Source organism: Lepus europaeus, chromosome 20 (genome assembly GCF_033115175.1).
Source record: "Lepus europaeus isolate LE1 chromosome 20, mLepTim1.pri, whole genome shotgun sequence".
In the NCBI taxonomy this organism is placed as follows: domain Eukaryota; kingdom Metazoa; phylum Chordata; class Mammalia; order Lagomorpha; family Leporidae; genus Lepus; species Lepus europaeus.
The window spans coordinates 2,514,004-2,539,719 of NC_084846.1; the positions used below are offsets into that span (position 1 = coordinate 2,514,004).

A 25,716-nucleotide genomic window follows, 5' to 3' on the forward strand; every position below is an offset into this window, starting at 1 on the left:
GTGAAAGGGAGTGAGAAGAGCACCTGCAGAGGCCCCGAGGAGGGAACTGGCATGCAGGGACCCAGGGGTAGATATGGGGAGATGACGACCTGGGTGGGGGCACCGCCCGAGGGACACAGACCCGGTTCTCGGTCTTGTCTATCCCGACGAGGAAGAGAATCTTGGCCAAAAAGAGGCACACGCAGAGGTGCAGGTGCAGGTAGGTGTTGTGGTTACGGATGGAGCGGCACAGTAGGAAGGTGAGGATGGCCAGCGCCAGGCACAGCAGGGAGATGACCATGCCCGTGTGGCTGATGATGTACAGGGTGAACTCCAGCTGTCGGGAAGCAGTTGTGGTCAGCATCCCCCAGGCAGGGCAGAGAGTGACCCAGCCCCTCGGTGTGGCAGGAAAGGCCATGCAGTCAGATCTCCCCGTGTTCAAATCCCCCCTCTGTCTATTCATGACCAGGCAGGCTGCCAAGCCCCCATCTCCCATCCCGTACATGGATGTAGAAACACTTAACCAGGCGAATGAGTGGTGTCAGGGTTGGGACACCACCTGGGGTCCTCATGTCTCATGTAAGAGGAACTGGGTTCAATGCCTGGCTCTGCTCCGGGCTCCACCTCCCATTCGTGCAGCTCCTTGGAGGAGGCAGCAGGTGGTGGCTCAAGTACTTGGGCCCCTACCACCTGCGTGGGAGGCCTGGACCGAGTTCCTGCTCCTGGCTTCCTCCTGGTCCAAGCCCGAGATGTTGCAAGCATTGGAGAAATGAACCAGCAGATGGGAGATTTCCCTCCCTCCCTCCTCCTCCTCCTCCTCCTCCTCCTCCTCCTCCTTTTTTCTTCTCTCTCTCTCTCTCTCTCCAAAAACACCTAACAAAATAGCCCAGTTCATGCTAGGTGTGAATTAAATGAGACTTGTGATTCCCACAGGGTTGTTCCTCCCTAGAATCGCCATCTCTCACTGAGTCCACTACTTCCCAGCCCGCAATGGCGCCCTGAATGACAAAGATGACCCACCGCCCTCTGTCCCCATGGCTCCCTCCTGTGACACCCCAACCATGAAGGACACAACAGTTAGTTGGCACTTTCTTGTTCAATCTGGGAGCAGAGACTCAGAGCACAGATCACCAGCACTGACCGTGAGCTCCCCTGAGGCCATGATGATGGCCAAGTTCGCCATCTGATTACAGCTGCAGACGGTGTGTGTCTCGGAAGCTTCCAGAATCACACAGCCAGAGCGTGTCCACCTTCCACCATCCACATCGGTGCTCCAGGAAACACAGATGGGCCTCTCATGCTCCTGTTTTGGCTGAAACATCCAAAGTTTGGGTCAACTGAGACTTCCTCCTCCAGCGGATTCAACAGGGGCTTCCCAAGAGCCACCAGGGACAAGATGTATCAGGTGTGCTCTGTAGGGAACAGGGCGGGTCCACCAACGTGCAACAGTGCACAGCAAGTCCTGTGGTGTTCCACAGGCAACAGAGACCAGTCTGATGGGGCAGCCCATTCGGGTTGCCAAAGGGAAGCTCCTGGCCCCTTCCAGTCCACGACAGGGCTTCCAAACTAGCCATTCATGTCCTCACTCACTCGTCCACCATGTTTGGTTGAATACCTACTGTGTGCCTTGAGTGGTGCTGTCTGTGGACAACATCAGCAAGACAGACACGGTTCTGTCCCCCAGTGAGATAATGGGAGGAGAAACGTAAGAGAAACAAGTCGCCAGAGGAATATTTCTAGCCACTGCTGAAAATGACCAAGAATGTATAAAAGAAGCCCAATCAGGCTGGAAGAAATGAAATTGGAGGCCTGAGAGATGCACTGTGGCTACCCAGAAGAAACACTGGCAAGGGAGTACAGCACAAGGGGGCAGGGTACTCTGAGCAGTGCGTGCAAATGTCCTGGGGCACAGAGGAGCGGGATACATTGTCAGAACTGGGTAAGTCCACAAGGCTGGGAAGCAGTGAACGGTACAGAGATAAGACTGTGCAGGTGCTGGTGTGAAACCCAACACGCAGGTTCACAGACTGATGGAACACACTACACATGGAGCTAACTATACCTGCCGCTTATTGGAAAATTAAAACCTATTTGGCGGCTGGCGCCGTGGCTCAACAGGCTAATCCTCTGCCTTGCGGCGCCGGCACACCAGGTTCTAGTCCCGGTTTGGGCGCTGGATCCTGTCCCGGTTGCCCCTCTCCCAGGCCAGCTCTCTGCTGTGGCCTGGGAGGGCAGTGGAGGATGGCCCAAGTGCTTGGGCCCTGCACCCCATGGGAAACCAGGATAAGCACCTGGCTCCTGCCGGATCAGCGTGGTGCACCAGCCACGGCACGCTGGCCACGGTGGCCATTGGAGGGTGAACCAACAGCAAAAGGAATCTCTCTCACTGTCCACTCTGCCTGTCAAAAAAAAAAAAACTATTTGGCAAACTTTCAGAAGTGAGACTATGGGAAATTTAAGAGGGAAAAAGCGGCTGTGACCAGTTGAAGAGTGTTAGGGACTATTATGGGGAAGAGGAAGAATGTATTTTTGCTTTATTACTGCAAGTCGAATTTGTTGTCCCAGGAAATGCAACCAGGTCTTTCCTACTTCTTTAGCTGGAAGATCAAGGGGCCTGGGCATGGGCCTGTGAGTGGATTCAGTGCTGCCAACCTCAATAGCTGTGAGTGGCAGGCATAGGGCCTGGTGGTGAGGGTACCCTACTCACACCCCCCAGCGGAGTGCCTGGGTTCGAGGCCCGGCATCGCTGCCGATTCCAGCTTCCTGCTAACGCAGGCAATGCTCAAGTGGCTGCACCCCTGCCATCCACGTGGCAGACTCAGACCGAGTTCTGGCTTCTGGCGCCATCCGGCCCCTGTCCCAGCTGTCGTGGGAATCTAGCAGGTGAACCAGCAGACAGATCAACATCTCTCTCTCTCCTCCCACAACCCCCTGTCGCTCTGCAGGTACAGACGCACGTCGCAGATCTCGGGCTCACGTTACTAACACGAGTGGCCTGCGCCTTGGCTGCATCAGGGGCAGAATGCTAGCCAGGATAGAACTTTCTAGATCTTACCACTCGGGGAACCTGGCAGCAGCTACATTGGGGATCTCTGTGTTACATCCTACAACTGAATCTACAGTTATCTCCGAATAAAAGCCTTCATCTATAAAACGAAGACCTCTAATGCCACTGAGAGAAGTGAGGATGGGGGGGTGGATGGGGGTCCCGGTGGAGCCCCCTTCCCACACCTGAATGTTCTCCAGGGTGTAGACGATGGGCTCTGAGAAGCCCTCCTTCTTCTCCCCAGTCGTGAGGCCACCAACAACACGTGAATTCATCTTCAGCTTCCTCCCGGAGTTGTCCCCAGAGCCCCAGGGGTCTTCTAGGAAGCGTTCGTCTAGAACGGACTCCATGCCCGCAAAGGACACAAAAGCCACTCCGGAGAGCCCTGCAGGTTCCCCCGGATGAGAAAGCACAGGAGAAACCGTTAGCTGCACACACAGCCGTTCCTGCTCCCACCATGGTCGGTGCCCAACCCCCCGGTGCTAGGCTTGGAATTCGCCGGCAGGGGGCGGTCACCCGCACCATGCCTGGGACCCTCAGGAGTGGACAGGTACCTGCAGGCTCAGCTTCCTCCACCATGGAGCAGCTGATCTTCATCTTGTCCCCTTTGGCCTTCAGGCTGAAGAACTTGCTCTCCCCGACGCACCCGTCCTTGATAACTTTGCTCTCGATATCTAAGACCAGAAGGCAGTGCATGAGGGGATGTGGACAGCAGGTCCTGAGAGGTCTCTGCCCATGAAAGGTGCCGTCCACAGCAGAGAGTGGAGAAGGCCACGGAAAAGGCGTCGGGTCCCATGGTGCATGGCCCCAAACCAGTGAGAAAGGGAGCTGGAGCTTGGGAAGTGACCTCTGAGTCTCGGAGGGCTGGTGCCAGAGAGACAGCCGGGACTGAAGTCCAAGGGGACAGCAAGCCACAGACTCAGGGACGCTCTGGCCACTCCAGACTTAAGCAGCTTCCCAAAGCAAAGGAAACAGAAAGGGAGCGAGGGGGGCCTGGCTCTGCTGCCCACCAGCTGTCAGCCAGGATGGGGCCCCCTGAGTTTTCTATCTCATCTACTGTCAGTAAAAAAAAAAAAAAAGCCAACGGCGTACCCATGTTTGCCGGTTTGAGTCCCAGCTGCCCCACTGCCAATTCAGCTCCCTGCTGATGGCCTGGGAAAGCAGTGGAAGATGGCCCAAGTGCTTGGGTCCCTGCACCTGTGTGGGAGACCCGAAAGAAGCTTGTGGCTTCAGCTCTGGTCACTGTGGCCATTTGGGGAGTGAACCAGCAGAGGGAAGACCTCTCCCTCTTTACCTCTCAAATAAATCTTTAAAAGAAACAGATAGTAACCTTGGCTGTTGGGGGGTGGGGGTCTTTTGTGCTTCTATAGGAAGCTTAGGATTCTAGCACAGATCCTGAGAGACACAGGGTCTCTGCTACCCCCAAGCACATGGAAACAGCATCATCACACAGGAAGAACAAAGAGACGGGCGCGGAAGCTTCTGAGCGTGGAGCAATGGAGAGCAGCCCTGTCTGGCCTAGCTGTGACGATGCCACCGGCAGGAACACCACGCCTCGCGGCGGAATGCCTGATTCCAGTTCCGGCTCTGCTCTTGACTCCAGTCCTGCTCATGCAGTCTGGGAAGCAGCAGGCGATGGCCCAAGCAGCCAAGGCCTGGACTGAGCTTCCAGCTCCCACCTCTGGCCCAGCCCCGCCCCATTGTTGCAGGGTCACTGGGGGGAGTGAACCTGCCCCATCTGTCTGTCCATCTCCATCTCTGTCTATCCCTATGTCCATGTCTGCCTCTCAGGGAATAAGGAGATGGAAACGCCAATGATCCTGGCTGGACTGGTACACGTGGTATGCATGGACTGAAATGAGGACCATCATCATAGGCAAGATTTAAAAGCAAACTAGCGGCCGGCGCCGTGGCTCAACAGGCTAATCCTCCGCCTTGCGGCACCGGCACACCGGGTTCTAGTCCCGGTCGGGGCACCGATCCTATCCCGGTTGCCCCTCTTCCAGGCCAGCTCTCTGCTGTGGCCCGGGAGTGCAGTGGAGGATGGCCCAAGTCCTTGGGCCCTGCACCCCATGGGAGACCAGGATAAGCACCTGGCTCCTGCCATCGGATCAGCACGGTGCGCCAGTCGCAGCGCGCTAGCTGCGGCGGCCATTGGAGGGTGAACCAACGGCAAAAGGAAGACCTTTCTCTCTGTCTCTCTCTCACTGTCCACTCTGCCTGTCAAAAATAAAAAAATAAATAAAAATTAAAAAAAAGAATAAAAGCAAACTAGCAGAACCTCAGTGGCTGGGCGTGAGCTGCCCCGACAGGCGCCCTACCTAGTTGTTGTGTGCGGACACACTGGCCGCCACTCCCCGAAGTTCTCAGCAGAGTGGCCACGGTGGCGCTCTCCACACTCTGCAGCAACACCGTAGCCAGGGCTGACGACTCCGCCCTGGTGAAGTTGACAGACGACATCGACGCTTGTTCCAGCACAGAAGCAAAGTTCTCTGCCACGGTCTGCAAGAAGAGACGTCTGTCCCTCCCCCCCTCCCCTCCCCCTCCCCTCCCCCTCCCCCTCCCCTCCCCCTCCCCCTCCCCTCTCCCCTCCCCCTCCCTCCCTCCCTCCCCTCCCCCTCCCCCCTCCCCCCTCCCCCTCACGACCCTAACACATCACACATCAGCTAACAGCTCACTCATCACTCTCCCCCTCCCCCTCCCCCTCCCCTCCCCTCTCCCCTCCCCCTCCCCCTCCCCTCCCCCTCACGACCCTAACACATCACACATCAGCTAACAGCTCACTCATCACTCTCTGCGCCCCAGGTGACACTGAGACATCAGGACGAAGGCGGCACCGTTACCTTCAGAGACTCTGGGGGAGCTTTGCTCTCGCAGGATTCATCCAGCACGCCGAAGGTGGCGTTCATGAGTGTGCAGAAGGAAACCTGTGCCTGGGAGAGAGACGACTGTGAGTGTGGGTCCACCTGTCCCCCTAGCCTGCCGCCCAGAGACTGCACCAGCAAGACCAGCAGGGGGCGCTCCCTGTGAGCGTGGGTCCCCCTGTCCCCTAGCCTGCCACCCAGCAAGACCAGCAGGGGGCTTTATTTGAGCTTTATTGGTCAAAACGGAGACTATGGCTAACGAGAGTGCATTGAATATTTAAAAACTGCTAAAATAGTGCACTTCAAAGGTTCTCACTGGGAAAAGTCCTAGTTATCTGAGGCACTGGCCTTGTTATCTTGATTTAATCATTATGTGCAGGTGGCTGTACACATCTCACCGAATTAGAAACTTCAGCTTTCTCTTCCACAAAAAAGAGAAGTAAACAAAAAGCAAAACCATTTAGTGGGAGGCTGGCATTGTGATGCACCTGCAGCCCAGCATCCCATATCCGAGTGCTGGCTCGAATCTCGGCTGCTCCACCGGGGACCCAGCTCCCTGCTAATGCACCCGGGAAGACAGCAGGGGGTGGCCCAGCTACTTGGATCCCTGCACCCCTGTAGGAGACCCGGATGGATTTCCAGGCTCCTGAATTCCGTCCAGCCCCAGATGCTGTGAGCCTCAGGAAGTGAACCAGCAGATGAAAGATCACTCTCTCTCTCTGACTCCTTCTCTATCATTCTGCTTTCGAATAAATAAAATTTTTTTAAAAAACTATTTAGAGGCCAGCATTGTGGTACAGTGGGTTCAGCACCACCTGCAGTGCCAGCATCCCAGATGGGCACTGGCTCAAGTCCTGGCTGCTCCACTTCTGACCCAGCTTCTTGCTAGTGCACCTGAGAAAGCAGCAGAAGATGGCCCAGGTCCTAGAGCCCCTGCACACACATGCAAGACCTGGATGGAGTTCCAGGCTCCCAGCTTCAGCCTGGCCCTGCTCCGGCCATTGCAGCCATTTGAGGGATGAGCCAGTGGACGGAAGATCTGTCTGTCTCCAACTGCCTTTCAAGCAAATAAATATTTTTAAAAAAAACTATTTAGTGCAGTAAAAAAGATGAGGAAAGGTGTGAAACCCAGCAGTCCAAATGGAATATTATTCAGCCATCAAAAAGAATTAGTTTCAGATCTATGTTACAATGAACCTGAAAATCATTCTAAGTGAGAGAATCCAGACAAAATGACACAGATTGCATGATTATATCCATATAAAATGTGCTGAGCAGACAAATCCACAAAGACCACAAGCTGATTTGCATTTGAGAGCTGGGGAGTGGATAAGTGGAAAGTTACTGCTGAATGGAGATGGGGGTCTCCTTTTTGGAGGTGACAAGGACATTCAAGAACCAGACCGTGGTGCTTGTCTCACACCCCAGCGAATGTGCCCAGTGCCACTGTGTTGTGCACTCCAGAACACTCAAGTGGCGAGTTTTAGGTTGTTCTGTTTTACAACAAGTAAAGGGAACTCCAGCACCCAAGGTACCCAGGAATGCCAGAGCTAGCATGCATGCCCATGTTTAGAACGACACACCACCCACCCCACGTCACCCAGGGGAGCACCAAAACCCTCACCAATTTGGAGACTCTTATGCAGTTCTCTGTATTCTGTGAGCCAAAGAAGCCCTGTTACAGACAGGCAAGGACTACCTTTCCCGCCTCCCTTGCAGCTAGGCATGGTCATGTGACTGCCTTCCAGCCAATGAGGCATAAGCAAAAGTGATAGCGAGTCATACACTTAGAGGGCTGGGCTGTGCCTTTCCTTTCCCCCCTCTTCTCGTCCATGAACTGAAGTGCAGTTGTGACAGCAGGAGAGGCCGTCTTGGGCCACACAGTGGGAGGCTTGTGTTGGTAGAGCCTCCATCAGGGGTTCCCAGCTTACACTCACTGCTACAGAGGGGGAAGGAAAGCAGCCGTCCACTTCAGGGCCCTGTGACTTTTGCCTTCGCAAAAACTGGGAAAACAGCCTTCCTCTGTGGTTTCCAGGCAACACTTAGAGAGGAGAGGAGCTCCAGAAACACTTACAGCGTCAGGTTCCCCGGCTGCTGCCCCGTGACATCGCTGCACGAGTTCGTTGTAGGGTATCACATCTTCCCTACACTTGAAGGGGACCCCTGGGAAGAAAACAAAACCATCACACCACACTCCAACCACGGCAAGGAGTGAGCAAGGGGCCAGCGTGGTGGCCACGGGCTAAGCCGCCACCTGCAATGCCAGTATTTCATAGGATTGCCGGTTCAAGTCCCGGCTGCTCCACTTGTGATCTAGCTCCCTGCTAATGCTCCTGGAAAAGCAGCCAGAGATGGCCCAGGTCCTGAGGTCCCTGCCACCTGTATTAGAGACCTGGATGGAGTTCCCAGAACTCAGCCTTAGCCTGGTCCAGTTCCAGCAGTCGAAGCATTTGGAGAGCGAGCCAGTGGATACAATTTATCTATTTCCTTCTCAAATAAATACCTCTAAAATGATCCAACATTATATGTTTAAATCTTTCATGTTTGTGCTTGGGGAGATAAATTCTCCAAACTACTTTGCATGGCACCAAAGCCCAGCGGAAGCTGACCCCTGCCCACCTCATCGGGTGTGGCCGATGTCCCTGCCCCCAGCTCTCCCTCCTCTTGAGCCTCAGGCCCCTGCACACGCCCACCACCCTCCGTCCAGAATGTTCCTACTCCCCCTTCAAGTTGTCACCTAAACGCCACTTTGCTGGACTGCATTGAATACCCTGCTGGTCACCCCAAAGCTCACCACAGTTCTTAAACTGCTGCCTCCACTGCAATTTCCATCAAATCACTGTGATGTGCATGTGCGTGGGTGCTCCCCCAATTTTATATTTTTATTTTCTAAGGAATACAGATTCCCTAAGTACAACTTCAGAAATATAGTGATTCCTCCCACCCCTCCCCCTCTCTCTCTCCTTCCTAGTCCCATTCTCCATTAAGATTCATTTTTAATTAACTTTGTACACAAAAGACCAACCGTACACTAAGTAAAGATTCCAACAGTTCGCACACACACACACAAAATAAAACTGAAAACAAGCGTTAGGCCGGCGCCGTGGCTTAACAGGCTAATCCTCCGCCTTGCGGTGCCGGCACACCGGGTTCTAGTCCCAGTTGGGGCGCCGGATTCTATCCCGGTTGCCCCTCTTCCAGGCCAACTCTCTGCTATGGCCCGGGAGTGCAGTGGAGGATGGCCCAAGTGCTTGGGCCCTGCACCCGCATGAGAGACCAGGAGAAGCACCTGGCTCCTGGCTTCAGATCAGCACGATGCACCGGCCGCAGCGGCCATTGGAGGGTGAACCAACGGCAAAAAGGAAGACCTTTCTCTCTGTCTCTCTCTCTCACTATCCACTCTGCCTGTCAAAAAAAAAAAAAAGAATGTTAAAAAAAAAAGTGTTAAGAAAAAAAGTGTTACAGTTAATGCTCATAGTACAACTCATTGAGGACAGAGGTCCTGCATGGGAAGATAGTGCACGGTGACTGCTGCTGTTGATTTAACAATTCACATTCTATGTATGACGTCAGTGACCACCCAAGGCTGTTGACATGAGCTGTCAAGGCTGTGGAAGACTTTGGGGTCCACAAACTCTCAGTGTTTAGACAAGGCCATAAGCAAAGAGGAAGCTCTCTCCTCCCTTTAGAGGAAAGTACGTCCTTTGATGGCCGCTTCTTCCCCCTGGGGTCTCACCCACTGAGGTCCTTCATGTAGGACATGTTTTGCCACAGTATCTCAGCTTTCCATGCCTGAAATGCTCTCATGGGCCTTTCGGCCAGACCAGAATGCCTTAAGGGCTGATCCTGAGGTCAGAGGGAGGGAGGGAGGGAGGGGAGAAGGAAGGAGAGGAGGAGGGAGAGGGGCTGGAAGAGGGAGGGGGAGAGAGGAAGGCGGGGGGAGGGGGGGAAGGAAAGGAGGGAAAGGGAGGCAGGGGAGGGAGAAAGAGGCAGGGGAGAGGGGAGAGGAGGGAAGCAGGGGGGAGGGAATCGGGGGAGGGAGGGAAGCAGGGGGAGGGGGGAGGGAGGCGCGGGGGAGGGAGGCGGGGGAGGAGGGAAACAGAACAAGGACTTTCTTAAAACAACAGGCAGAAGTCATTGCTCGTGGACCTGTTGTACAAGAAATGCCAGAGACCAGATACAACTATATCACAAACTAGGATCTACACTAAAAAAAAAAATTAACAGTTTCAGAAAAGAAATGAATGGAGGTAAAATCTAAAACTGAAAAGGAGAAGAACATGTGGATGAGAGAAGGCAGGAGAAGGCTCCAGAGGTCGGGGAGAGCGGGCGTCTCACAATCAGAGCGCGATCAGGAGGTTTTTACTTTTGCAGCTGAAGTTGCCGTGTCGCTGGGAGCCTTCCGGATGGGGGCGGAAGCCCACGGTGCAGCCGCAGCTGTAGGAGCCTGGGGTGTTGGTGCAGACAGAATCTGGGCCACACGGTGAGGGGTCTTGGAGGCATTCGTCGACGTCTGCAAGGAATTCGAAAATATCAACGAAGTTGGAGGAAGGAGAAGAAACGCCTCCCCCAGGCCGACTGGCAAGCCCTCACATTCCGCTTCATGGTCCTTGAAACTCGGCTGCCCACTTCTGGGTGCAAAGCCAGGGTGACAGGTGCAAAAGTAGCTCCCAGGGGTGTTGGTGCAATCCAAGTTGAGGGGGCACTTTTCAACACACTCATCAATATCTGGCGGTAGAGAACGAGGGAGAAGAACTGCCCGAGATAGCAACAGCACACTTCCCCTTCAGGACAGCCCCGCGTTGCCCCACGCTGGCAACAGCTTCTGAGAAACATGGCATTGGGACATCCTGTGCGGTCAGCGTGGAGCGCGTGTTTGCACAAGCTTGAGTGGTGCCGGCTGATGTTTCATCGAGTGACGTGGGAGGTACAGCTGGCGTGACACACGTGCTGTTTCATAGAAAGCTACTTCTAGTAGGTGGAAGGAGCACAGGCTAAAATACTGGTGAAAAATATACTAAATACCTAAAGCAGCCACAGTCCCTTATGCCCAAGGGCGTGTTCTGCACTTACACGGCTGGCAGCCCCGTCGTGTGCACCTCAACCTGAGTGATGTGGTGCACTGGGACCTCACTGGGCAACGGGAAGCACTCAGCTCCATTCTAGTGCCTGGGACCCACCACCTCACACACATGTCCACTTATCGAACTCGTTTGAAAGGGAGACAGAGAGAGTGTGGTGTTGGGCATTTGTGATTCAAGTGTAGATGGACACTGACACCTCCCAGGACAAGAGAACGGCCTGTGGCTGGAAGGTGTGGGGAAGTGGCTTCTCTCTGGTGAACGGATGACATTGGTAGTGGTGATCACTCCACTTCCAGAATTACTTAGCTGTAAACCAGGGGAGTGCTCGTCAGACAGCACAGGTGCAATTTACACTTTGCAGATGGAACTGGGTAACGTGCATGACTGCAAAACTTTGGAATCTGGAAGCTGGAATTCACGTCACGTGAAACTGGAATAAGTCAAACCAGTAAGAGATGACAACTTAGTAGACAGGTGGGTAGAGGGTCTGGCGTTGTGGTGTAGCAGGTAAAGCTGCAACCTGCAGGGCCGGCTTCCCGTATGGGTGCCAGTTCAAGTCCCAGCTGCACCACTTCCCATGCAGCTCTCTGCCATGGCCTGGAAAAGCAGTAGAAGACAGCCCAAGTTCTTGGGCACCTGCACCTGTGCAGGAGACTGGGCGGAAGCTCCTGGATCCCAGCTCCAGATCAGCCTAGCTCCAGCCAGTGTAACAAATTGGAGAGTGAACCAGTGGGTGGAAGACCTCTCTCAAAACTCTCTGTGTGTAACTGACTTCAAATAAATAAATAAATAAATCTTTTTTTAAAAAAATGAATGGGAGCACAGGGCATTATGGGATGGCCTTTTCCCATAGCCGTGATAGGGACACAACAAGGGCTCCTTGGGGTCCCCGGCATTCCAGTAACATATTGTCAAGGCCCCTCTAAGTTCCCCCTCTATTGAACTGCTTCTAAAAACATCACAATAACAATTAACAGACAGTTTTTTACTTAAGAAGCATGAGTTTCCCCAGGAAGTTAGAGAACATAACGGGGCCTCTGTGTGCCTTTGGTAGACACTGGGAAGACGGCCTCCAGTGATGCCCCATTTCCTGCGAGTGCGGCGGGATCTCCCAGCGAGAGAGGGGGCTATGTCCCTGCCTTTGACACCCACAGGCCCTGGGGCTGCTCCCAGTAGAATGCTAGAGAAGTCGCCTTCCCAGATTTCTTTTTTTTTTCTTTTTTTTTTTTTTCTTTTTTGACAGAGTGGAAAGTGAGAGAGAGAGAGAGAAAGATCTTCCTTTTTGCCGTTGGTTCACCCTCCAATGGCCACCGCGTGGCGCGCTAAGGCCGGCGCATTGCACTGATCCAAAGCCAGAAGCCAGGTGCTTCCCCTGGTCTCCCATGTGGGTGCAGGTGCCAAAGCACTTAGGCCATCCTCCACTGCACTCCCGGGCCATAGCAGAGAACTGGCCTGGAAGAGGGGCAACCGGGACAAAATCCGGCGCCCTGACAGGGACTAGAACCCAGCTTGCCGGTGACACAGGCAGAGGATTAGCCAATTGAGCCGCGGCACCGACCACCTTCCCAGATTTCTAAGCCCAGATGATTAAAAAAAAAAAAAATCAGGTCCTGACTTCTTCCTCTTGGAGGTCGGTCGCCATGTTGTGAGGAACCCCAAGCAGCCATGAGGAAGCCTGAGGCGATCAGCAGAGCTCACCACCAGCGGCCAGTACCAACTACGGCCATGCTAGCTAGGTTCCTTTGCACCTCCCAACCACACTAGAGACCCAGGTGACACCCCACTACACAGAGGAGCCCTGGGATCAACCCCTAGAACCATGAGCTACTGCAGCGGTCATTGTCAGAAGCCACCTGCGTTTCCGGACGGTTTGGTGCCCACTGAGAAGCCCTCGGCTGGGCTGTGGAAGTCACCTGTGCACTGCAAAGCCTTGGTGTCCGCGGGGGCCCGACCGCTGGCGGAGAAGAACCCAGGCAGGCAGGAGCAGTTGTACCCCCCAGGGGTGTTGACGCAGACCGAGTTGGCACCACAGAGAGAGGAGTTCTTGGAACACTCATCCACATCTAAGCAGAAAGCAGGTCCACGTCACAGGCTTGGAGGACGCTGAACTGCGGCCCCTCTGTCTCACCACTGACCGCAGTCGGCGGCTTCCCCGGCTCCAGCCTCACCTTCTAGAACACGTGTTCACCACGCACAGAGCAGCCGTGTAGAGGCACATCCACGATCCTGTCGGCCTTCTGAGAAGTCTGCCCTCCACTCAGGAGAAACCTGGGCCCTTCGATAGCTGGACAAGGCCCTGGGAATGTGGCCCTAGCCAAGCTCACCTACCTTGTCACTTGCTCCTAATCCTCTCCTGATGTGTGGTAGATGCCTTAACTACTAGTGGCTCACAAAGGCAAACTGTGGCCTCTTTAGCTTGCACACTCTCCTCCAGACAATCACAGGATTAGTAACAGTAACACAAAGGCAGGGACGGCGCCATGGCTCACGTGGCTAATCCTCCACCAGCCTTGCCAGCATCCCATATGGCTGCTGGGTTCTAGTCCTGGTTGCTCCTCTTCCAGTCCAGCTCTCTGCTGTGGACCCGGAGGGCAGTGAAGGATGGCCCATGTGCTTGGGCGCCTGCACCCATGTGGGAAATCAGGAGGAGGCACCTGGCTCCTGGCTTCAGTTTGGCGCAGCACTTGCCATAGAGGCCTTTTGGGGGGTGAACCAACGGAAGGAAGACCTTTCTCTCTGTCTCTCTCTCTCTCTCTCTCTCTCACTATCTATCTCTATCTGTCAAAAAAAAAAAAGTAACACAAAGGGAAGGTCAAGAGCATCGCCGTTCCAGGTTCAAAGCCTGGCTCTGACACTCATGGCTATGCTCCTGACGGGATGGACTTAATCGCACACTCTCCCCACAATTCACATGCTGATTCCTGACCCCTCATAGATGGTATTCATGGGTGGTATTCACTGCTACGTTCCTAGTACTGAGAACGGTGCCTGGAATGGCGTAGACGCCCCATCCTTGGAGGAGGGCACGAATTAATAAGTGATCATTGGCTTCAGCTCTGCAGAAAAGCTCTCCGACACATCCGAGACCCTTCCCAACCCCTCTCCACTGTCTGCAAATAGATCGGGACTTGAGTGCCCCCAAGTGCTCCACCCACCTTCACACGCCTCTCTCAGACCCCGGAAACTCTGGCGTCCACTTCTGGATTCAAACCCCAGGTTGCAGGCACAGGAGTAGCTGCCGAGAGCATTGAAGCAAGTGGCGTGCTCCGGGCAAGCTCGAGGACCGGCACATTCATCCACGTCTGGCAGATGCAAGAGAAAACCCAACCCACACGGAGGGAAAGGGAGAATCAGGGCTGGAGACTGCAACCAGGATGTTCACCCTGTGAGACCGGGAAACACTGCCCAACACCCACGCTTCCCTTCGTCTGGAGTGCACAGCTGGGCATGTGTGTGTGTGCATGTGCACAGCATGGCAGGGGAGGGGTGTTCCCCAGCCTCCCCTGCACTAAGGCTCGGTCATGAGAAACTCTGCTCAATGCTGGTGAGCAGAAAGATGGCCAATACTTTGAACACGTGATTCTCAGAGACTGCAGAACCACTCATGGTCATCCGCGGTTCCTGCAGGCACACACTGGCAGGTGGACCGTGGGAAGAGGCGGAGTACAATCCTCCCTCCCCTGAATCCAGCCAGCCCTGTGACTGCCAGGAAACAGGACAGCTGGTCTAAGCCTGGTCCTCAAGAACCCTGTTTTCAGGGCCGGTGCTGTGGCGCAGCAGGTTAATGCCCTGGCCTGAAGCGCCCGCATCCCATATGGGCGCCACTTCAAGATCTGGCTGCTCCACTTCTGATCCAGCTCCCTGCCATGGCTGGGAAAGCAGTGGAAGATGGCCCAAGTCCTTGGGCCCTTACATCCACGTTGAGACCTGGAAGAAGCTCCTGGCTCCTGGCTTCGGACCGGCACTCCGGCCATTGTAGCCAACTGGGGAGTGAACCAGTGGATGGAAGACCTCTCTCTCTCTCTCTCTCTCTCTTCCTCTCCTCTGTGTAATCTGACTTTCAAATCAATTAATAAATCTTTTTTTAAAAAAGTGAATTGGAGCACATGGCCTTATGGGCTGGCCTTGTCCCATAGCTGTGATGGGGACACCACAACGGCTCCTTGGGTCCCCTGGAGTCCTAGTAACATATCGTCAAGGCCCCTCTAAGTTTCCCCTCTATTGTACTGCTTCTAAAAATAGCAGAATAACAATTAACAGTTTTTTACTTAAGAAGCATCAGTTCCCCAAAAGTTAGAGAACATAACAGGGCCTCTGCGTGCCTTTGGTAGACACTGGGAAGACGGCCTCCAGTGATGCCGTACTTCCTGCGAGTGCGGGGGGATCTCCCAGCGAGAGAGGGGGCTATGTCCCTGCCTTTGACACCCACAGGCCCTGGGGCTGCTCCCAGTAGAATGCTAGAGAAGTCGCCTTCCCAGATTTCTTTTTTTTTTTCTTTTTTTTTTTTCTTTTTTGACAGACAGAGTGGAAAGTGAGAGAGAGAGAGAGAAAGATCTTCCTTTTTGCCGTTGGTTCACCCTCCAATGGCCACCGCTGTGGCACGCTAAGGCCGGCGCATTGCACTGATCCAAAGCCAGAAGCCAGGTGCTTCCCCTGGTCTCCCATGCGGGTGCAGGTGCCAAAGCACTTAGGCCATCCTCCACTGCACTCCCGGGCCATAGCAGAGAACTGGCCTGGAAGAGAGGCAACCGGGACAAAATCCGGTGCCCTGACAGGGACTAGAACCCGGTGTGCCAGCGCCACAGGCAGAGGATTAGCCAATTGAGCCGCGGCACCGACCACCTTCCCAGATTTCTAAGCCCAGATGATTAAAAAAAAAAAATCAGGTCCTGACTTCTTCCTCTTGGAGGTCGGTCGCCATGTTGTGAGGAACCCCAAGCAGCCATGAGGAAGCCTGAGGCGATCAGCAGAGCTCACCACCAGCGGCCAGTACCAACTACGGCCATGCTAGCTAGGTTCCTTTGCACCTCCCAACCACACTAGAGACCCAGGTGACACCCCACTACACGGAAGAGCCCTGGGATCAACCCCTAGAACCATGAGCTGCTGCAGCGGTCATTGTCAGAAGCCACCTGCGTTTCCGGACGGTTTGGTGCCCACTGAGAAGCCCTCGGCTGGGCTGTGGAAGTCACCTGTGCACTGCAAAGCCTTGGTGTCCGCGGGGGCCCGACCGCTGGCGGAGAAGAACCCAGGCAGGCAGGAGCAGTTGTACCCTCCAGGGGTGTTGACGCAGACCGAGTTGGCACCACAGAGAGAGGAGTTCTTGGAACACTCATCCACATCTAAGCAGAAAGCAGGTCCACGTCACAGGCTTGGAGGACGCTGAACTGCGGCCCCTCTGTCTCACCACTGACTGCAGTCGGCGGCTTCCCCGGCTCCAGCCTCACCTTCTAGAACACGTGTTCACCACGCACAGAGCAGCCGTGTAGAGGCACATCCACGACCCTGTCGGCCTTCTGAGAAGTCTGCCCCTCCACTCAGAGGAAACCTGGGCCCTTCGATAGCTGGACAAGGCCCTGGGAATGTGGCCCTAGCCAAGATCACCTACCTTGTCACTTGCTTCTAATCCTCTCCTGATGTGTGGTCAAGATGCCTTAACTACTAGTGGCTCACAAAGGCAAACTGTGGCCTCTTTAGCTTGCACACTCTCCTCCAGAGAATCACAGGATTAGTAACAGTAACACAAAGGCGGGAACGGTGAATGGCTCACTTGGCTAATCCTCCACCAGCAGTGCCGGCATCCCATATGGGCACCGGGTTCTAGTCCTGGTTGCTCCTATTCCAGTCTAGCTCTCTGCTGTGGACCCGGAGGGCAGTGAATTATGGCCCATGTGCTTGGGCGCCTGCACCCATGTGGGAAATCAGGAGGAGGCACCTGGCTCCTGGCTTCAGTTCGGTGCAGAACTGGCCGTAGAGGCCATTTGGGGGGTGAACCAACGGAAGGAAGACCTTTCTCTCTGTCTCTCTCTCTCTCTCTCTCTCTCTCACTATCTATCTCTATCTGTCCAAAAAAAAAAAAAAGTAACACAAAGGGAAGGTCAAGAGCATCGACGTTCCAGGTTCAAAGCCTGGCTCTGACACTCATGGCTATGCTCCTGACGGGATGGACTTAATCGCACACTCTCCCCACAATTCACATGCTGAAGCCCTGACCCCTCATAGATGGTATTCATGGGTGGTATTCACTGCTACGTTCCTAGTACTGAGAACGGTGCCTGGAATGGCGTAGACGCCCCATCCTTGGAGGAGTGCACGAATTAATAAGTGATCATTGGCTTCAGCTCTGCAGAAAAGGTCTCCAACACATCCGACACCCCTCCCAACCCCTCTCCACTGTCTTTGCAAATAGATCGGGACTTGAGTGCCCCCACGTGCTCCACCCACCTTCACACGCCTCTCTCAGACCCCGGAAACTCTTGCGTCCACTTCTGGATTCAAACCCCGGGTTGCAGGCACAGGAGTAGCTGCCGAGAGCATTGAAGCAAGTGGCGTGCTCCGGGCAAGCTCGAGGACCGGCACATTCATCCACGTCTGGTGGATGCAAGAGAAAACCCAACCCACACCGAGGGAAAGGAAGAATCAGGGCTGGAGACTGCAACCAGGACGTTCACCCTATGAGACCGGGACACACTGCCCAACACCCACGCTTCCCTTCGTCTGGAGTGCACAGCTGGGCATGTGTGTGTGTGTGCATGTGCACAGCATGGCAGGGGAGGGGTGTTCCCCAGCCTCCCCTGCACTAAGGCTCGGTCATGAGAAACTCTGCTCAATGCTGGTGAGCAGAAAGATGGCCAATACTTTGAACACGTGATTCTCAGAGACTGCAGAACCACTCATGGTCATCCGTGGTTCCTGCAGGCACACACTGGCAGGTGGACCGTGGGAAGAGGCGGAGTACAATCCTCCCTCCCCTGAATCCAGCCAGCCCTGTGACTGCCAGGAAACAGGGTAGCTGCTAAGCCTGGTCCTCAAGAACCCTGTTTTCAGGGCCGGTGCTGTGGCGCAGCGGGTTAATGCCCTGGCCTGAAGCGCCCGCATCCCATAAGGGCGCCACTTCAAGACCTGGCTGCTCCACTTCTGATCCAGCTCCCTGCCATGGCTGGGAAAGCAGTGGAAGATGGCCCAAGTCCTTGGGCCCTTACATCCACGTTGAGACCTGGAAGAAGCTCCTGGCTCCTGGCTTCGGACCGGCACTCCGGCCATTGTAGCCAACTGGGGAGTGAACCAGTGGATGGAAGACCTCTCTCTCTCTCTCTCTCTCTCTCTCTCTCTCTCTCTCTTCCTCTCCTCTGTGTAATCTGACTTTCAAATCAATTAATAAATCTTTTTTAAAAAAGTGAATTGGAGCACATGGCCTTATGGGCTGGCCTTGTCCCATAGCCAAGATGGGGACACCACAACGGCTCCTTGGGTCCCCTGGAGTCCTAGTAACATATCGTCAAGGCCCCTCTAAGTTTCCCCTCTATTGTACTGATTCTAAAAACATCACAATAACAATTAACAGACAGTTTTTTACTTAAGAAGCATGAGTTTCCCCAGGAAGTTAGAGAACATAACGGGGCCTCTGCGTGCCTTTGGTAGACACTGGGAAGACGGCCTCCAGTGATGCCCCACTTCCTGCGAGTGCGGGGGGATCTCCCAGCGAGAGAGGGGGCTATGTCCCTGCCTTTGACACCCACAGGCCCTGGGGCTGCTCCCAGTAGAATGCTAGAGAAGTCGCCTTCCCAGATTTCTTTTTTTTTTCTTTTTTTTTCTTTTTTTTTTTTTCTTTTTTGACAGAGTGGACAGTGAGAGAGAGAGAGAGAGAGAAAGATCTTCCTTTTTGCCGTTGGTTCACCCTCGAATGGCCACCGCGTGGCGCGCTAAGGCCGGCGCATTGCACTGATCCAAAGCCAGAAGCCAGGTGCTTCCCCTGGTCTCCCATGTGGGTGCAGGTGCCAAAGCACTTAGGCCATCCTCCACTGCACTCCCGGGCCATAGCAGAGAACTGGCCTGGAAGAGGGGCAACCGGGACAAAATCCGGCGCCCTGACAGGGACTAGAACCCAGCTTGCCGGTGACACAGGCAGAGGATTAGCCAATTGAGCCGTGGCACCGACCACCTTCCCAGATTTCTAAGCCCAGATGATTAAAAAAAAAAAAATCAGGTCCTGACTTCTTCCTCTTGGAGGTCGGTCGCCATGTTGTGAGGAACCCCAAGCAGCCATGAGGAAGCCTGAGGCGATCAGCAGAGCTCACCGCCAGCGGCCAGCACCAACTGCGGCCATGCTAGCTAGGTTCCTTTGCACCTCCCAACCACACTAGAGACCCAGATGGCACCCCACTACACGGAAGAGCCCTGGGATCAACCCCTAGAACCATGAGCTACTGCAGCGGTCATTGTCAGAAGCCACCTGCGTTTCCGGACGGTTTGGTGCCCACTGAGAAGCCCTCGGCTGGGCTGTGGAAGTCACCTGTGCACTGCAAAGCCTTGGTGTCCGCGGGGGCCCGACCGCTGGCGGAGAAGAACCCAGGCAGGCAGGAGCAGTTGTACCCCCCAGGGGTGTTGACGCAGACCGAGTTGGCACCACAGAGAGAGGAGTTCTTGGAACACTCATCCACGTCTAAGCAGAAAGCAGGTCCACGTCACAGGCTTGGAGGACGCTGAACTGCGGCCCCTCTGTCTCACCACTGACCGCAGTCGGCGGCTTCCCCGGCTCCAGCCTCACCTTCTAGAACACGTGTTCACCATGCACAGAGCAGCCGTGTAGAGGCACATCCACGACCCTGTCGGCCTTCTGAGAAGTCTGCCCTCCACTCAGGAGAAACCTGGGCCCTTCGATAGCTGGACAAGGCCCTGGGAATCTGGCCCTAGCCAAGCTCACCTACCTTGTCACTTGCTTCTAATCCTCTCCTGATGTGTGGTAGATGCCTTAACTACTAGTGGCTCACAAAGGCAAACTGTGGCCTCTTTAGCTGCACACTCTCCTCCAGAGAATCACAGGATTAGTAACAGTAACACAAAGGCAGGGACGGCGCCATGGCTCACGTGGCTAATCCTCCACCAGCCTTGCCAGCATCCCATATGGCTGCTGGGTTCTAGTCCTGGTTGCTCCTCTTCCAGTCCAGCTCTCTGCTGTGGACCCGGAGGGCAGTGAAGGATGGCCCATGTGCTTGGGCGCCTGCACCCATGTGGGAAATCAGGAGGAGGCACCTGGCTCCAGTTCGGCACAGCACTTGCCGTAGAGACCATTTGGGGGGTGAACCAAGGGAAGGAAGACCTTTCTCTCTCTCTCTCTCTCTCTCTCTCTCTCACTATCTATCTCTATCTGTCAAAAAAAAGTAACACAGGCCGGCGCCGTGGCTCAACAGGCTAATCCTCCGCCTTGCGGCGCCGGCACACCGGGTTCTAGTCCCGGTCGGGGCACCGATCCTATCCCGGTTGCCCCTCTTCCAGGCCAGCTCTCTGCTGTGGCCAGGGAGTGCAGTGGAGGATGGCCCAAGTGCTTGGGCCCTGCACCCCATGGGAGACCAGGAGAAGCACCTGGCTCCTGCCATCAGATCAGCACGGTGCGCCGGCCGCAGCGCGCTACTGCGGCGGCCATTAGAGGGTGAACCAACGGTAAAGGAAGACCTTTCTCTCTGTCTCTCTCTCTCACTGTCCACTCTGCCTGTCAAAAATAAAATAAAAAAAAAAAGTAACACAGGCGGAGCCAAGATGGCGGATAGTGAGGACGTGTGCCTTAGTTTGGGAAAATAAACTCTCATAAAAGTCGAATTACTGTAGCCTCAGGAAAAGACTCAAAAAAAAAAAACTGCAGAGAGACGCTTCCGGATCTTGTGGATGAGACACGGAGGACTTACAGGGAACCCACCGCGTGGAAAACCAACCGAGACGAGTCGAGCGGGAGAGGAGCCAGAGCCACAGAATCTCGCCAGCGCGGGAACGGAGGTCGGTAAGACAAAGACCTGAGAAGTCCGAGACACTGGGGGGAGAGGGAACAGAGGCCTCTCCCTTCACTCACCAAGCAAAACAAAGAGCACCGCGATTTTACATATGTAAAGCTCAGCCAAACTCAGTATCTTTAGCGAAACTGGAGAACACATTGAGGGCTGCATAAACCCTGTGTATGTTCCCAGGCATAAATCAAACGAATACCCACAGAGGCTAGATTTCAACTACCCTCAACTCCACACCCAACTGAGTCAAAAGAAAAAAAAAAAAAAAAAAGAGAGAGAGAGAGAGAGAGAGCGTCCCAGCAAGGAGCAAGTAATCCGGGAGAGTCGCTCTTTACACAGCCTTAAACCTCAAGAAACAAGCATAGCTCTCTAGCCACACCCATCACAGCCCCTAAGGCTGCAACAAAACAGACAGCTCACTCAGAGGCACAGTATAACGAGAGAAAAAAACAAAAACAAAAACAAAAACAAAAACACCACAAACTATCTCTAACATGCCAAGCAAGAAACGTAGAAGCGGAGGTACCAAAGATAAGGAAGGCACTATGACGCCCCCAAGTGAACAAGACACGCCAATGCAAGATTATGAAGAGGAACAGTTAGAGCAAATGCACGAAGCAGATGGCAAAAATTTCATAAGAACATTAAGAAGTTCTCAAAAACAAATTCTTGAACTACAGAAATCCTTAATGGACAAGATAGAAAATCTCTCCCGTGAAAATGAAATATTAAGGAGGAATCAAAATGAAATGAAAAAATTAGTGGAACAGGAAACTGCAGTACTGGCAAAAAATCTCAATGAAATGAAGAACTCAATAGATCAAATGGCAAACACATTAGAGAGCCTTAAAAACAGAATGGATGAAGCAGAAGAGAGAATATCGGAATTAGAAGACAGAGAACAGGAAAGGAAACAGTCAAATCAAAAAAAAGAAGAAGAAATCAGTAATCTAAAAAATACTGTTAGGAATCTACAGGATACTATTAAAAAACCCAACATTCGGGTTCTAGGAGTTCCTGAAGGCATGGAAAGGGAGAAAGGATTAGAAGGCCTTTTTAGTGAGATACTAGCAGAAAATTTCCCAGGTTTGGAGAAGGACAGAGACATCCTAGTACAGGAAGCTCAGAGAACCCCTAATAAACATGATCAAAAGAGATCCTCACCAAGACACGTCGTAATCAAACTCACCACAGTGAAACACAAAGAAAAGATCCTAAAATGTGCAAGAGAGAAACGCCAGATTACTCTCAGAGGATCTCCAATTAGACTTACAGCTGATTTCTCATCAGAAACCCTACAAGCCAGGAGAGAATGGCGAGATATAGCCCAGGTACTAAGAGAGAAAAACTGCCAGCCCAGAATATTATATCCTGCAAAGCTCTCATTTGTGAATGAAGGTGAAATTAAGACCTTTCACAGCAAACAGAAATTGAAAGAATTTGTCGCCACTCGTCCAGCCCTGCAAAAGATGCTTAAAGATGTGTTACATACAGAAACACAGAAACACGGTCACCAATATGAAAGAAGGTAAAGGAAGGAAACCTCAGAGCAAAAGATCACAAGAAGCTCAAACCAGATATTAGAAAATATCTTTGGCAAATGGCAGGGCAAAGTTACTCCTTTTCAATAGTCACATTGAATGTTAATGGCTTGAACTGTCCAGTTAAAAGACACCGATTGGCCGATTGGGTTAAGGACCAAAACCCATCCTTTTGCTGCTTACAAGAAACCCATCTATCCAACAATGATCCATACAAGCTGAGAGTGAAAGGCTGGAAAAAGATATACCACGCCAACAGAAATGAAAAGAGAGCGGGCGTAGCCATCTTAATATCGGACAACATAAACTTTACCACAAAAACTGTTAGGAGAGACAAAGAGGGGCACTATATAATGATTAAGGGATCCATTCAACAGGAAGATATAACGATTATCAACGTATATGCACCTAATTACAGGGCACCAGCCTATTTAAAAGACTTGTTAAGGGACTTAAAGGGAGACTTAGACCCTAATACAATAGTACTGGGGGACTTCAATACTCCACTCTCAGAGATAGACAGATCAACAGGACAGAAGATCAACAAGGAGACAGTAGATTTAAATGACACTATAGCCCAAATGGATCTAACAGACATCTACAGAACATTTCATCCTACATCTAAGGACTTTACATTCTTCTCAGCAGTACATGGAACCCTCTCTAGGATTGACCACATACTAGGCCATAAAGCAAGTCTCAGCAAATTCAAAAGAATTAGAATCATACCATGCAGCTTCTCAGACCACAAAGGAATGAAATTGGAAATTGGCAACTCAGGAATCCCTAGAGCACGTGCAAACACATGGAGATTGAACAACATGCTCCTGAATGAACAATGGGTCATAGAAGAAATTAAAAGAGAAATCAAAAATTTTCTGGAAGTAAATGAGGATAACAGCACAACATACCAAAACCTATGGGATACAACAAAAGCAGTGTTAAGAGGAAAGTTTATATCAATAGGTGCCTACATCAAGAAATTGGAAAGGCACCAAATAGATGAGCTTTCAAGTCACCTCAAGGATCTAGAAAATCTGCAGCAAACCAAACCCAAACCCAGTAGGAGAAGAGAAATAATTAAAATCCGAGAAGAAATCAACAAGATTGAATCCAAAAAAACATTACAAAAAATCAGCCAAACGAGGAGCTGGTTTTTTGAAAAAATAAACAAAATTGACACCCCATTGGCCCAACTAACTAAAAAAAGAAGAGAAAAGACCCAAATCAATAGGATCAGAGATGAAATGGGAAACGTAACAACAGACGCCACAGAAATAAAAAGAATCATCAGAAATTACTACAAGGACTTGTATGCCAGCAAACAAGAAAATCTATCAGACATGGACAGATTCTTGGACACATACAACCTCCCTAAATGGAGCCAGGAAGACATAGAAAACCTAAACAGACCAATAACTGACACAGAAATTGAAACAGTAATAAAGGCCCTCCCAACAAAGAAAAGCCCAGGGCCAGATGGATTCACTGCGGAGTTCTACCAGACATTTAGAGAAGAACTAACTCCAATTCTTCTCAAACTATTCAGAGCAATCGAAAAAGAGGGAATCCTCCCAAATTCCTTCTATGAAGCCACCATCACCTTAATTCCTAAGCCAGAAAGAGACGCAACACTGAAAGAGAATTACAGACCAATATCCCTGATGAACATAGATGCAAAAATTCTCAATAAAATTCTGGCCAATAGAATGCAACAACACATCAGAAAGATCATCCACCCAGACCAAGTGGGATTCATCCCCGGTATGCAGGGATGGTTCAACATTCGCAAAACAATCAACGTAATACACTACATTAACAGACTGCAGAAGAAAAACCATATGATTCTCTCAATAGACGCAGAGAAAGCATTTGATAAAATACAACACCCTTTCATGATGAAAACTCTAAGCAAACTGGGTATGGAAGGAACATTCCTTAATACAATCAAAGCAATATATGAAAAACCCACGGCCAACATCCTATTGAACGGGGAAAGGTTGGAAGCATTTCCACTGAAATCTGGTACCAGACAGGGATGCCCTCTCTCACCACTGCTATTCAATATAGTTCTGGAATTTTTGGCCAGAGCTATTAGGCAAGAAAAAGAAATTAAAGGGATACAAATTGGGAAGGAAGAACTCAAACTATCCCTCTTTGCAGATGATATGATTCTTTATTTAGGGGACCCAAAGAACTCTACTAAGAGACTGCTGGAACTCATCGAAGAGTTTGGCAAAGTAGCAGGATATAAAATCAATGCACAAAAATCAACAGCCTTTGTATACACAGGCAATGCCACGGCTGAGGAAGAACTTCTAAAATCAATCCCATTCACAATAGCTACAAAAACAATCAAATACCTTGGAATAAACTTAACCAAAGACGTTAAAGATCTCTACGATGAAAACTACAAAACCTTACAGAAAGAAATAGAAGAGGATACCAAAAAATGGAGAAATCTTCCATGCTCATGGATTGGAAGAATCAACATCATCAAAATGTCTATCCTCCCAAAAGCAATTTATACATTCAATGCAATACCCATCAAGATCCCGAAGACCTTCTTCACAGATCTAGAAAAAATGATGCTGAAATTCATATGGAAACACAGAAGACCTCGAATAGCCAAAGCAATCCTGTACAACAAAAACAAAGCCGGAGGCATCACAATACCTGATTTTAGGACATACTACAGGGCAGTTGTTATCAAAACAGCATGGTACTGGTACAGAAACAGATGGATAGACCAATGGAACAGAATAGAAACACCAGAAATCAATCCAAACATCTACAGCCAACTTATATTTGACCAAAGATCCAAATCTAATCCCTGGAATAAGGACAGTCTATTCAATAAATGGTGCTGGGAAAATTGGATTTCCACGTGCAGAAGCTTGAAGCAAGACCCATACCTATCACCTTACACAAAAATTCATTCAACATGGATTAAAGACTTAAATCTACGACCCGAAACCATCAAATTATTAGAGAGCATTGGAGAAACCCTGCAAGATATAGGCACAGGCAAAGACTTCCTGGAAAATACTCCAAAAGCACAGGCAGTCAAAACCAAAATTAACATTTGGGATTGCATCAAATTGAGAAGCTTCTGTACCTCGAAAGAAACAGTCAGGAAAGTGAAGAGGCAACCAACAGAATGGGAAAAAATATTCGCAAATTATACTACAGATAAAGGATTGA

At 51.9% G+C, this 25,716-nt stretch overlaps 1 protein-coding gene across 1 annotated transcript in view; it reads right to left on the minus strand.

Moving 5' to 3' along the window:
- The window catches only part of ADGRE1 (adhesion G protein-coupled receptor E1), a 54,654-nt gene that overhangs the window by 12,163 nt on the left and 16,775 nt on the right, over window positions 1–25,716 (minus strand). The window contains 10 exon segments of the mRNA XM_062178260.1: window positions 122–316; window positions 1,121–1,291; window positions 3,211–3,410; window positions 3,580–3,699; window positions 5,347–5,527; window positions 5,869–5,952; window positions 7,964–8,052; window positions 10,256–10,402; window positions 10,477–10,617; window positions 19,486–19,635. Coding sequence (XP_062034244.1) covers window positions 122–316; window positions 1,121–1,291; window positions 3,211–3,410; window positions 3,580–3,699; window positions 5,347–5,527; window positions 5,869–5,952; window positions 7,964–8,052; window positions 10,256–10,402; window positions 10,477–10,617; window positions 19,486–19,635 — 1,478 coding nt within the window.